The 14,281-nt window shown below is 42.4% G+C and overlaps 1 protein-coding gene across 7 annotated transcripts in view; it reads right to left on the reverse strand.

Moving 5' to 3' along the window:
- Depdc5 (DEP domain containing 5) overlaps positions 1-14,281 on the reverse strand; it is a 125,080-nt gene that overhangs the window by 59,008 nt on the left and 51,791 nt on the right. For all 7 annotated transcript variants that reach the window (XM_028758279.1, XM_028758282.1, XM_028758281.1 and 4 more), the window contains 3 exons: positions 9,189-9,392; positions 7,484-7,619; positions 6,472-6,566 (listed from right to left, as the gene is read on the reverse strand). In XM_028758279.1, coding sequence (XP_028614112.1) covers positions 6,472-6,566; positions 7,484-7,619; positions 9,189-9,392 — 435 coding nt within the window. The remainder of the gene's footprint in view (positions 1-6,471; positions 6,567-7,483; positions 7,620-9,188; positions 9,393-14,281) is intronic.

Genomic DNA, 14,281 nt, shown 5'->3' on the forward strand with positions numbered 1-14,281 from the left:
GGAAGGAAGAAATAAAGAAAACAAACATGCTTCTAAGGAATAAGACATAATATAAACAAAGATAAGATAAAGATACAACAAAAGCTAATATGTAAGAATAGAATAAAACAGAGGAAAAGAGCCTAAGAAAAGGCACAAGAAACAGATAGAGATACTGAGACTACTTATTCACACACTAAGGAATCCCATAAAATCATTAAACTAGAAGTAATAATACATACACAAAGGACCTATAGGGTAAAAAAGACACACATATATAAATAATATAAGGAAAAAAATTAAAAACCCTGACATGACATTTACAACATTATAAAATATGGAGCCTCCAAAGATGCCATTGAGTTCCTCTTCTGTTAGCATCTGCTGCCACCAAGCCCAGCTTCTTATGCAGTGTAGGCATGGGACCCAGGACCTAGCACTTGACCCACCTGTTGTTTAAACAGGTTCTTGATACATAACTAGGTAGGTATATGCTTAGCACACACAAGGTCCTAGCTTCAGGTTCCAACACAAAAAGGTAAAAAATCCGAAGGATAGAAAGTGATCTGCCAGCCGGGCGGTGGTGGTGCACGCCTTTAATCCCAGCACTTGGGAGGCAGAAGCAGGCGGATTTCTGAGTTCAAGGCCAGCCTGGTCTACAGAGTGAGTTCCAGGGCTACACAGAGAAACCCTATCTCGAAAAACCAAAAAAAAAAAAAAAAAAGAGATCTGCCAAGACCCACTAAGTGCCTCGATGATGCTAGACAGCACAGAGAAGCAAACAATATCTCACAACCCTGCTCAAAACAAAATCCTACAGAGCCAAAAGGAAACCCACAGAGACAGTATTCCTGAGAAGCATGACTCATGTATGAATCAGGTCCAAATGCAGGAAGTCTGAGTCACACTTGAGTACCTGCAGATGGCAGAAGCTTCAAGCCAAGGGAGGCAGAGGCAGGGTCACAGAACTGGTTTTCTTGACTTTTCTCTTGTTTTTAATAAGTGAAATGTTTATTAGCTATGTATTTCAATGTAAACTGTAACAAAACAAGGATTGTTTTGTTTTTCAAGAGAGGGTTTCTCTATCTGGCCCTGGCTGTCCTGGAACTCAGTCTGTAGACCAGGCTGGCCTTGAACTCAGTGATCTGCCTGCCCCTTCCTCACAAGTGCTGGGATTAAAGGCATTCAGAATGAAGCTCAGCTCCAAAACAGGAATTCTAAGTTTTGTCCGTACCAAGCCCAGCCTGCTTTTGACCCTCCTAATGCTGTGAGGACAAGGATCTAAATGGATGGTTTTGTTTGTTTTATTCTGTTTCATGTAATACTTTAACAAGAAACAAAACGTTGCATTACATCAAGTTAATTAATAAAGTATCTCAGATTGTATAATAACTTTCTTTAGAACTCCATATAGTCTTGCTTTGTTCCAGAAGTCAACTTTAACAGTCTGCTAGTAGAGCCTAAGGCAGAAGCTCTGCAACACTCAGACACCACTCTGCTGCAGCTTCCCTGCCACTCCTGAGCCTTTTCCCCCCAGTGCTTAGGATCAAAGCCAGGACTTTGGGCATGCTACACAAGTGGTCTAGTATTAACTATACCCATAGCCCTGATGCAGGCTGTTAATCTCAACACATTACGTTATCTACATAGTCTAATTTAGTAGAGATGTAAAAACCACACTACATCCGAATGATTTGCAGTCCAACTCCTGGTGAGAGGGCTTTCTCTCCTCCTTGTTATCACATGTAGGAACGGCCTCAAAGAGAACCCAAAGGAGATACAAGTCAAAGGCCACTGATGTTATGAGAGCTGCTGTCTTTATAATTTGTAAACAGAAGTTTAAATACTTCTGAAAGAGGTACAGTTTTGTACATTAAGGAAGCAAACCAGACCTGGGAGATAGAGCAACAGGTAAGAGTGGTATCCAGGCATGAGGACTGAGTTCAAATCCCTGGAACCCACACTTGTTAGTGTTGTTTTGTTTTTAAAGCCAGGTGTGGTCACATGCCTATAAAAAACCCGTGCTGTAGGGAATAGTGACAGGAAACTTGATGGGGCTTGCTGGCTGGAAGCCTACCTCTGGGTTCAGAGAAAGACCTGGTCTCAAGAGAATAAGGCGTGGAGCACGATGACAAAGGATATCTGAGACCCTGGCCTGGCTTTTATACACACACCTGTATGCACACACAATCAGAATAATTTTTTTTAAAGTTTAAGGAAAAACATATAAGCCAGGTGTAATATAAGCCAGGTGTAATATCAGATTCCAGCACCCACGCCAAGCCAGGCATTTCTCCCTAAAAATGCCTGTAACCCCAGCTCCCAGAAGTGTAAAAACAAAAGATCCCTGGGTTCTAATCTAGCTGATAAAGTATAAGTCCTAAGGTCCCAAGTTCAGGGACACATCCTGTCACAAAGATACAGATGAAAAATAATAGGACACTCGATGTCTTCTGTGAGTTTCAGGCCAGCCTGATCTACATAATATGTTCTAAGCTAACCAGGGATACAAAGTTAAGAGCCGAGAGAGAGAGGGGGTGGGAGGGAGGAGAGAGAGAGACAGACAGACAGACAGAGAGACAGAGAATAGGGAGAGAGAAGAGAATAAAGTATAGAGTTGTTTGCCTAGGATCCCCAGGACACATACCTTGATTTGGTGACACACATCTATAATCTCAGTATCCCAGAGGTAGAGGCAGGAGAATTACAAACTCAGGGTCATCCTCACCTACATAGTAAATTTAAAGCCAGCCTACATTAGAAAAGTCCTTATCTATAAAACAAAACAAATGGTATAAAAAGACTGCTGTAAGGGTAAAAATTAAAACAGCTCAGCAGAGACCACAAACAACTTGGCAAAGACCGCAGGACAGCTTGCTGAGCTTACTGAGAGTAGCCATAATAAAAATATCAAGCCCCTCTAGGGACGAGGTGACCAGAAATGTAGAAACAACCAAAGACATATCTTGACCAGTCTAAACACACCCAAGTGAGTAATGGGCCACCTGGTGTTTATCCTAGAAGGTCTGAGACTTCATGGTCAAAACTAGTGGGCCATCCAACCTGTCAAAATGATTGCTTACGCAAAGTGCTGATGTTTGAAATATCCAATCATATGTAACCGCGCCAGAATTTCCCACTTTTCCCTTCCCCCTTGTCCCTCCCCCTATAAAAGTTCTAAACTTCCTGGGGTCTTCATCGAAATTCTCTCCCCTGCGTGGGATGAGTTTCGATCCAAGGGCCCTTGTTAGTAAACTGCCTTTTGCCATTGCATCAAGTAAGTCTCTTGTGTCTCCTTGGGTGCACGCTAATTGGGACTTGAGTTGGGGTCCTCTTTCTGGGTCCTTACACTGCCTAACTCTTTGAAAAGTGAATCCAGTAAATTGTTCAACAAGATTATTAGCGAGAAGAGCATCAGAGAAAATTAAATAATTTTTCAGTGACAAAAAGCTCACTGGTACAACATTTACATGTAGCATACACAAGGCCTTGGCTATGATCCCAGGACTGCAAAGTATACCCAGTTAACATATATTTATCAAGTATCTACTCTGTGCCAGAACCACCTCAGGCTCTAGAGATAAAGCATGAGTGAAACAAAAATGTATCTTCTAATGGAGAAAACTTAGACAACTAGATTTTAGTCCTGAGGCTCATTTGGTAAAGAACACAGTGCAGAGGAGCTGGAGAAAGGGCTGAGTCTGTGAGTGTGCCTGAGCTCGCAAGGGAACCACAAGAGAGAAGAGTAAGGGGACGCAGACAAGATCTGAAGCTAACCTGAGAAACATGACTAAAGGGCTCTGTTATCCTTATAACATAACCCTGTAACGCCTTAGCTTTTAAATGTTAGTCGAGAAGCCCTGAGATGGCTTTGTACAAAAGTTTTATGATCTGACTTCTAATTTAGAATAGTCACAAAACAAGGGCTGGAGAGATGGTTCAGAACTTCAGAACTCTGTTCTGCAATCATGAGTGCTGGAGTTCAGATCCCAGCACCCACATCAAGCCAGGCATCCCTCCCTGCAAATGCCTATAACCTCAGCTCCCAGTGGGGTAAAGAAGTATCTCTGGCTTCTAACCTAGCTGAGAAGGTATGAGTCCCAAGTCAGGGACAGACCTGCCACAAAGGTATAGACAAAAAGTAATAGGACACCTGATGCCCCCTCCCTGCCTCTGCATGTGCATGACCTGAAGGAGAGAGGAACAGAGCAGGACGAGCTACTGTGATCATCCTGAGCAGAGACAATAAAGGGCTGAACAAAAGCAGTAAGAATGGAGCTGAGGAGCCACCATCAGAATGAGCAAAAAAACCAAACTGGGTCCAGACGACATCACATCCACAATGAGGCATCTACCAGCCACCCAAGAAGAGCAATCCATCAGTTAGGCAGATTGACAACTTAGGAGCAAAAGAAGGAAAGGGTGAGCCAGAGAGCCAGGCTGCAAGCAAATCTTTTCCCAATGTCTGTCAGCCTGCCTGTCTGTGTGCACATGCGTGCCAGGAAACTCTCAGCTAAGAGGATATGACAATATCACCTAAAGATCTTGTGCACTCATCTTAAAATCAAGACCATTTTAAAGCTCACTCCATTCTCAACAGGAAACTTTTAAAATTCCAAAAACTACATACAGGGAATCATGTGGTATCTCTAGGATACTCCAGGTTACTGGGCGCTTCTGAGTAGATCCTGGTGCTGGCTACTACCATCTGGGTTCAGTTAATTCTTCCTGCTTCTAATCACTAGTCAAGCTAGCTCAGAAACCTAGATTAGTCCTCCTTAGTAACTTTCTACCCCTAAAGCCAGGAAAACTCAAACTGGTTCCTAAAAACTGGCTTCCTAGTTTAGCCAAGTGATAGAATTGCTGCTTTTGTAACATTCTGCAGGCACTTGAGAAAATCTTGCAGCCATTTAAGCACCCTGAATATATGGCTGAAAGTATTTCCACAGTACCAAACTTTTACTTGTTTCTCACTTAAAATGAATGGCTGAATCTAATGAGATTGTTTTCACTTTGGGATTCTCTTACTGTCAACTCACGTAAGCATTTATCCTTGGTCTCTCGGAAGATGGCCAGATCAATCTACCAGTGACTGAAAACAGTATCATTGGCCCCACTACATAGCTTTATTTTCCAAATCCTTTTCTCTTCCTTCCTTCCTTCCTTCCTTCCTTCCTTCCTTCCTTCCTTCCTTCCTTCCTCCCTCCCTCCCTCCCTTCCTTCCTTCATTTTTTTTTTAATTTACAGAACCCCTGGAACTGGAGTTGCAGACAGTTGTGAGCTCCCATGTAGGTGCTGGGAATTGAACCTGGGTCCTCTGGAGGAGCAATGGTTGCTCTTACCTTCTGAGCCATCTCTCCAGACCCTACTTTCATAAACCATAAGCCAAGTTCTAGAAATACAAGTCAATTTATAGGACACAGACATGATGAAGCAACCATCTTGCTGTTTAAATCTTCCCACACTCATAAAATACCTGCTTTGCAGAAAAGATAGCTTTCTAAATTCATGTTCCTGACACTCTGACTAGAATGTTCAAATGAGGGTGCCTGCACTGCTGTGAGAGATTAGTTTAGTACCTCTGTGTCTCTAGTATCAACTGACCATGTAAACTGTATTTAGTAATACACGCCTTCCTGGGATTACTGGATAATAAAAGTGTGTCAGAAAGAGTAAAATAGGTCAGGCGGTGGTGGCGCACACCTTTAATCCCAGCACTTGGGAGGCAGAGGCAGGCGGATTTCTGAGTTTGAGAGTTTGAGGCTAGCCTGGTCTACAGAGTGAGTTCCAGGATAGCCAGGACTACACAGAGAAACCCTGTCTCGAAAAACAAAAACAAAACAAAACAAAAAAAAAAGAGTAAAATAGAAATTCATTCTACACCCATCATCCACACTTAGAATCTGTACCTTCTAACTTTCCATCAAACCGGTTTCCACCCCTTCAAGCCAGAGATGCACACTTACTTCTCAACATAACCACATCACCTCCCTCCACCCTCTCTCTTTTGAGACAGTATCTCATTATATAGGATTGGCTGGCCTAGAATTCACTATGTAGAGCAGGCTAGCCTCAAACTCACAGAGCTCTGCCTGTTTCTGCCTTTGGAATGCTGGGATTGAAAAGGTGCTTCTTTTTATTCTGTGATGATATAACAGAAATCACGATGTTCCCCTGTGGGCCTGTTTGCCTATGAGGGTACAGACTATTCCTATTCAGACTCTGGTTCTACCCTCAACACCTCACAAGCCCTCAGTCAGGACTCACTGACAAAGCGATGATAAATATGTCTTGACCAACATGTTCTCAGCTAAAAATGTAATGTGCAGCCCATTTATAATTCCATGCATTATACAGCATTGCTTCTAAATAGGTCACCCCAAATTGTGGCTGAAAAGATCCCCAAAATAGACATGGTCCTGCTTTTCTGGCCTTTGTCACTTATAGATGTGAGGCTGCTTGGAGCATGCCAATTCTTCTTAGATGAGTTACCTGTACCACTGTTGCTAAGCAGGCTGACAGAAAGCTCTTCTGTTCCACTGAAGTTCAAGGACATGCTGTCACCAGGCTGGCGGGAAGTGCTGTGCCTGCAGAGAACAAAGCCAGGCCACCTGGCTTAATTAATGTAGATCATCACTTTTTTTTTTTTTCCTGTTCACCCTGTATCCTAGTGTGAGGGAGAGGGCATATGGGGAAAGAAAAAACTCATGAAAAACAGCCCTGATATTCAGTCACATAGGTGTGCAACACTTAGGATCCATACTTCAAACCATTACCTAGTAGTAATGGTCATTTCTGTGCCAGCTTTGGACACCCTCCCTGGTTGCTTACCTAGCACCATGCTAGACCCTTTCTGCCCTATGTCTCCCCGATAATAACACAGGAAAGATATAAAATGCTTGAGTGGATATACCAGAGTAAACCCGATGAAGAAGGCCACATACCATCCAGACCTCCCATGAATGCCCCCAGCAAAGAAGATGCCCAGTGTCTAAGGAAGGGACCAAGAAGGGTGCTCTTTGTAAAGTGTTTCCTAAAGCAATTTAGGATCAGTGTGTCCAGGTTAAAGCTGGGGTCATGCTCATCAAGGCGTAAATGACTTTCTTCCTACACTGACTCTTCAGATAAGACATTCATGGCTTTTGTTCAAAAACCAACATGCCAAGTCACAGCAAGCCTAAGACAACAGCTTGAATCACCCACCCCAGCATTCCATAGGCAAATCCTAAGATAAAAAAGAGATATCTCATTTTCACCTTTGACCAAGGTTTGGAAGAAAATTAGGAAGCTTACAAAATATAAACTCAAAACAAACCTAAGCAGGGCCTTGTTAATATTACAGGCAAAATCCCAGGCTAACTGCTTGTACCCAGGGATGGGAATGACACTGGCTGACAAAGGAGGGTCCTGACCGTGTGTGCTCTAAGCCACAACGTGTCATTTCATCAGCAATCTACTTAGCACTGTGCTGGGCTACCATCCAGAGCATGGTACAAACCCTCACCTTCCGGCAGCTTCATGGTACGCCAACTCCAACAGCTCTGCAGAGGAGTGGGTGGGGTCCCTCTGCCTGCTGCCCTGTAGCTCTGCCATGTTTTGCCGGGTTTGATGATGGATCTGGATGGCTTCTCCAGATGGTCCTAACCAGACAAAGAACCACTGAATGTTATTCCCACCTGAGAGCTCCGGCTGCGCACAAAAACATGTTCTACCTTCTTCCCAACTGTTGGGATACTGGAGAGATCTGACAAAGAACACAGGAAGAGGAACATTATACAAGGCACCATCAGGCTTCCATAGAGGAAACTCTTCTTCCATGCAGGTCCGGTACTTTATCATGTGCAGTGTGTTAAGAACACCACCTCAGTTTCATGAATACTATGGAGATGCCATACAGAAATAGACAAGTATAGAAGGACCAAAAGATGACAAGAGAAGGAAAATAAAAATGAAATAACAAGGCAGGCATGGTGGTATACACCTTTAGTACACCCCTTTCCGAGCACTTGGTATGTGGATCTCTCAATTCAAGGCCAGACTGGTCGACAGAGTGATTTCCAGGACAGCCAGGGCTATACAGAGAAACCCTGTCTCAAACAACAAAGAAACGAAGCACACACACACACACACACACACACACACACAGCCCCATACACGTCCATGTGTTTGCAGAGGTTGGGGGGAAGACAGAGATCTTAGCCTAGGAGCTGGAGGTGTAACTTAATTGAGACAGTTCTTGCCTAGTATGCAGGAAACATAAAGCTCAGAGTTTGATCTCCAGCATCACATGAACTTGCCATGGTGGTAATGACCTTAATTAAGTTCAAAGTCATCCTCCATTACATGCAAAGTTCGACACTAGACTGGGCTACATGAGACTGTCTCAAAAACAAATAAAAAGCAAAAGAAAATAGATAAGTAAGAAACAGAGATCAACGTCTCAGAGACTCTAGTCGTGATGACAGAAAAGAAAGCAAAAGACGTCATAAAGCAGCAACTTACGTGATTCTAGCAGAGATAAGGGACAAAGCAGGATTGGAGTGGCCTCCAATTACAGCCAGATAAACAGATTTATTTCATTTTTTTATTTAACGTTTTAACAGTAATGTCAGGTGTAAAAGAAAATACGACTTCTAATAATTCAGCAAGATGGTTCCCATGAAAACAAACAAACAAACAAACAAACAAACAAAATGGAGCCTAACACATCTGTTCCTTCCTAGCCCAACAAGAGTCCATTAAGCTGAAGTTTAATTTTAACTGCAGCTTTATAAACCCTTACTGTCATCTTCTTGAGACCAGAATAGAGTAAAAAGATGGGCTACAAAAAATAGTGAGGTAAAAATAATTATTTTTATTTACCTGTCAGAGGGCCCTAAGAAATGACAAAGAAACATAAGTGGAGCTTAGAGAAGCAGTGGGTGAAAATGAGCGACAGGAAAGTGTAGGCCCCTTCAAACAAACAAGCAAATCCCTTACGTTAACACAGCTGGTCAGTTACAAAGCTTGTTCTTAAGTGTGTGTCCAAAGACCCTGCGAGAACCCTGTCAAGAACCCTGTGAAAAGCCCAGCAGGCATATCCATCTCACTGGTGGAACCAAGAGGTTCACAGAAGCTGAGGCACTTGACTAAAGTCACTGGGGTGATTAGTGCTAAGGACCAGAGCTAGGAACTCACAGTCCAAGGCTCTTACTGAGCAGCCATCTTACCTACAGGAAAAGTGTGCATCCAGCGCCTTCTGTTGGAGGTGAGCTTCATGGGCATTCTTGAGGGGGCGAAGGGGTTAATCAGTGCTCTCTGAGGTGTGTATCCTCCAGGTCGGACATGTAGCATGGACTCTGCACTGCCCACGTGGAACCTTCCTGGTGCACTAGAGTCCCGCTGTGGTGGTTCTATCATGTTCTCCAGGACATCTGCTGGCAATCATGAAGTTGAACAAACACAAAGCACAAAGCCACAATGAAATCAGAATTAAGTAGATGGATGAGTCAAGGCTAGCAAAAACCTAGGACATCATAAATATCAGAAGTCAGAGAAATGAGTGAAATTGTGAAAGGATGAAGAAGTAAAACATGTTTAGGTTTGCTCATTTTTCAAGTATTTTGAAGACCTGTCCCAGTGAAGACACAAACCTAATAGATTCCTGTATCTTGCTAGGGGACTGTGAACACTGGGCTGGACGCAATGAGTTATGACAGGAGCTGAGTTATCTCCTTTGGGAGTGGAGTGAATACATTCTCTACGTGGGCAAAACAATACAAACAAATGTTTGAGCCAGGTATAACAGCACACACCTACAATCACAGCACCTGGGAGCAGAGACAGGCAGATTTCTGAGTTCAAGGCCAGCCTGATCTACATAGTGAGCTCCAGGCCAGCAAGGTTGTACTGTGCAACCCTGCCTGGCAAAACCAAATGGGTTTAAGGAACAAGTCTGTGTCACAAACACTGTCTGTTTTGCTTTCATTCTTTCTTCTTTTCTTTCTCTCTTAATGTATTATTATATTAATTGAGGCTATTTAAAATACTAGTTAGACTACATAGTGATGTCCTCTATCAAAAGTAAAAACTACCTCTCACTACTACATACACATTACATTGCAAAATGAGAGCCTGACTAAAAAAAAAAAACCTTTTCCCCTCTGAGAACAGCTAGAAAGTAAACTTTCTACAATATCAGCTACTGTTATTTCTCCCACAGTATAAAAATATCTGTGTGAACCAGGCATGGTGCCACATGTCTTTAATCCCAGTACTTGGGAGGCAAAGGCAGGCATATCTCTGAGTTCAAGGCCACCCTGGTCTATAAAGCAAATTCCAGGGCTACACAGAGAGACCCTGTTTCGAAACAAAAGAAAACATCAACAAACAACAGCAACAACAAAAAAACAAAACTGAACAAAACAAATCTGTGGTAGGAACAGGAAAACAAAATTCATCTACAGACAGGAAGCTCAACTGGGAATTCCTGACTGCCTTAACTTCCCCAGTCGGTTTGTGCTGGGTATGTGTAAGCCTTTGCTTTGCTGATACTCTGTTCATCTCTGGATTGGGTCCCTCCTGTGCTCTGCTGGATGTTCTCCCTGATTTGATAATGTTCTGCTGTCTGTCCGGTCTTGGTATTTGTAATCTGTGACTTGGTATTTGTCCTTTTATTTCTGCTCCTGTATACATTCACTCATTCAAAACTGAAAGTATAGTTATCATTGATCATTGTCTGAAACAAACATCCTGTAAATTAATGAATGGTGATTTACCGAATAAGAAATCATATGTTCTACTGTGAAAGTCAAAGAAGAAACTCAGCTGGGTAAGATGTTACACATCTAAATCTCAGTGCTAGGGAGGTCAAAGCAGGAGGATTACTTTAAGTTGAAGGCTAACCTGGGCAATAGTAAAGTGAGACTTTCTCAAAAGGGGGCCAGCAAGATGGCTCAGAAGGTGAAGGTACTTGCTACTAAGCCTGGTAATCTGCAGAACACACATGGTGGAGTGACTACACAATGAATTTGAAACCAGCCTGGGCTATATGAAACATTGTCTCAAAAATGAAAAAAAAATTAAAATAACACTCTTTGCATATAAAATATAAATACTGTTAATGTAGGTGATACAGGTTATACACTCTCTAATATACATAAATATCTTCTTTCTCCTTTGAAATTTTGTGCTTTCAGCCAGTTTAAAAAAACCATCCAACCGGGCTGAAGAGATGGCTTGGTGGTTAAGAGCATTGACTGCTCTGCCAGAGGTCCTGAGTTCAATTCCCAGCAACCACTTGGTGGCTCACAATCATCTGTAATGTAATTCGATGCACTCTTCTAATATGTGTCTGAAGACAGCTGCAGTGTACTCATATAAATAAAAAAAATAAATAAATCTTAAAAAAAAACCATCCAACCATCAAAAGTATTTATAGGCATAGCATACACAGCATAGCATCATGGTTCCTCACTGATAAATGCATCTTGTTGCGAAATGGTTGGGTCAAAGAAGTTTCCACAACATACTGGGTCATGGGAAAACCTCCTTACCTGTTAGGGCTCCTTTCACAGCCAAGGGGGCAACTGTGAGCATACAGCATTCCTAAGGCTGTAAATACCATCAGGACAGATGTGCCTCCCACCCATATATTCTTAAGTAATGACATTATGGAGGCCAATGATGAGTAGGGGATGGCTCTAAATGCTTGCACGAGGCAGGGTGGTGATAATGGCACTGATCTACAGCTCTTTTCTCTTAGTGCACTAGCCATTGAACTCAGAGACTTCTGCATGCTGGGCGAATAATGCTCTCCCACTGAACTGTATTCCCAAACACCCCCACTTTTGTATTTTTTACTTTTTGAGAGAGTTTCTTCCTTGCTCAGGTGGGCTTGAACCAACATGCAGCCCAGACAGTCACTGAACTTGTGAACCTCCTGCCTCAACCTCCCCAGGAGCTGTGCCACCAGGCCTGGCTACACAACTGTTCTTTCTTGTTTCTTTGTTTTTTTGAAACAGGATTTCTCTGTATGGCAGCCCTGGCTGTCCTGGAACTTGCTTTGTAGACCAGGATAGCCTGGAACTCAGAGATCTAACTGCCTCTGCCTCTGGAGTACTGGGATTGAAGGAGTATGTCACCATACCCAGCTCCCTGTTCTGTGTTTTAATAGCAGTTGTGGTAAGGCGAATCTTTATGTGATAAAAACACAAAACATAAGAGTGCAGTACAAGTGAATAAGCTCTGTAAATTTTACCAATGTTAAGTTTCTGGTTTTGATGCTGCACTATAGTCGCATACAATGTTACCACTGGAAAGAGCAAAAGGTTCAATAACCTTCCTGTATGCCTTTTGATATTTCTCATGAATTCTCATTTGTTTTAAGAATTAAAGGGCGTTTGTTTGTTTGTTTGTTTGTGACAGGGCCTCGACTCTGGAACCCTAACTAGCATTGAACTTACTATGTAGACCAGGCTGGCCTTTAACTTACATAGATCCATCTGACTCTGCTGGAATTTAAGGAGTATGCCACTATGCCATACTTGGTTTTGTTTTGTTTTTTTTTTTTTTAAGTCAGCAGAGCCTATAAACTACAGTTGCAGTTATAGCTGGAGAGACAAGACAGGATACAGGAGGAGCAGCCCTGTGATCCCTAGTATTTGACAGCAGTTTAACAAAGCAGAGCTGGAGACATGAATAGCATTACTGCTCTTGCAAAGGACCCAGATCTGTTTCCTAGCATCCAAGTCAGGCAACTCACAAATGCCTGAAAATCCAGCCCAAGGGTATCTGATCTTTGGCCTCTGCAAACACGTACCTACACAGAAACATGGAAGTGACCAGAAGCACCATGTCAGGTCTCAGAAGTGGTAAAAAAGAAGTTCCTGAAACAGCTCAAGACCAAGGAGACAGAAAAGGAAGACAAGGCTTTCAAGAGGGAAAAAGGGAGCAGAAGCAACTCAGGAGCTAACAGTCAAGGCCATGGGGAAGGGTCCTGGCCTCAGGTGCAACTAAGAAATCTGGCAAAAGTAAGCTGTTCATTACATCTGAGATGATGGTGACCCTCTTCCATTCCTATGGAAACATCTGGATTTTCTGTGGTAACATCCTTTTCTACTAATAGCTAGATCGAAGTGTTACTCTGGAATCTGTTGTACATTGTAATAAACTTTATACAATGGCTTACTGTCTCTAGTTCTCATATAATTGAGCTATTCATACCTTAATTGTGAATTTGGGGGTGGGAGATGGGGGAGTTCAAGCAGAATTTCTTTGTGTAGCCCTGGACCAGGCTGGCCTCAAACTCCAACATCCACCTGCCTCTGCCTCTGGAGTGCTGGGATCAAAGGTGTGTGCCACTACCACAGGGCTCAGCTGTGAATTTAAAGGGAACCCAGGGAGTCAGGCTAGAGCCTGCTGTTTCATCTTTGTTGTACTCTGAAACTCTACCACCTTGAGCTAAGTCAACCTTTTTTTTTTTTAAAACAGAGTCTCATGGTGCATCACTGTGCAGCTTCATTTGGCCTGAAACTCACATGTGGACCTTGAGATCACAGAGGTCTGCCTGTCTCTGCAACCTCAGTGATGGGATTAAAGGTATGCACCACGCTCAGCTAAGCCAACTCATTTAAAAGGCTAAGAAGTAAAATAAAGATTAAGCATAATAAAAGCAGAGAGAGTGAGAATATATAACATGTCTGTATATTTGTGAGAGACTGATTCCAAAAATCATTCCATCTGTCCAACTGTGAATATTAAATCCTTTATATAGAAGAATATTTGTATATAACTTACTTCAAGTAATTCTAGATTAATTATAACAACACAAGGCAAATACCATGTAAGTATTATATTATCTAGGAAGTAATGACAAGAATAAAAGGTCTGATTATGTTTAATATAAGCTTTTTTTGTATGTATAGGTATTTTGTCTGCATATATGTCTAGGCACCACATGCATGCTCAGTGCCTTCAGGTCAGAATAGGACATTGAATCCCCTTGGAATTGGAGTCATAGATGACCTTGTGAGTCATCGTGTGGTGCAGGGTATCAAATCTGGATCCTCTGCAAGAGCAACAATTGCTCTTAAATGATGTGCCATCTTTCCAGCCTCCAGTACAAATACTGTATCTGTATATGTATGTGTCTGTAATATATATGTAATATAAAATATAAATACACACACACACACATATCCCACAGCTATTTATTGTATGGATACAGAAACCCATGGTTTTAATATGAACTGGGCCCTGGTGACAAGATCTATAAACCCAGCTAACTCTGAAGTCTGAGGCAGGAGGATGACAGGCCCAAGGA

This window comes from Grammomys surdaster, unplaced genomic scaffold, assembly GCF_004785775.1.
Source record: "Grammomys surdaster isolate TR1022 unplaced genomic scaffold, NIH_TR_1.0 126187, whole genome shotgun sequence".
NCBI classification, from domain to species: domain Eukaryota; kingdom Metazoa; phylum Chordata; class Mammalia; order Rodentia; family Muridae; genus Grammomys; species Grammomys surdaster.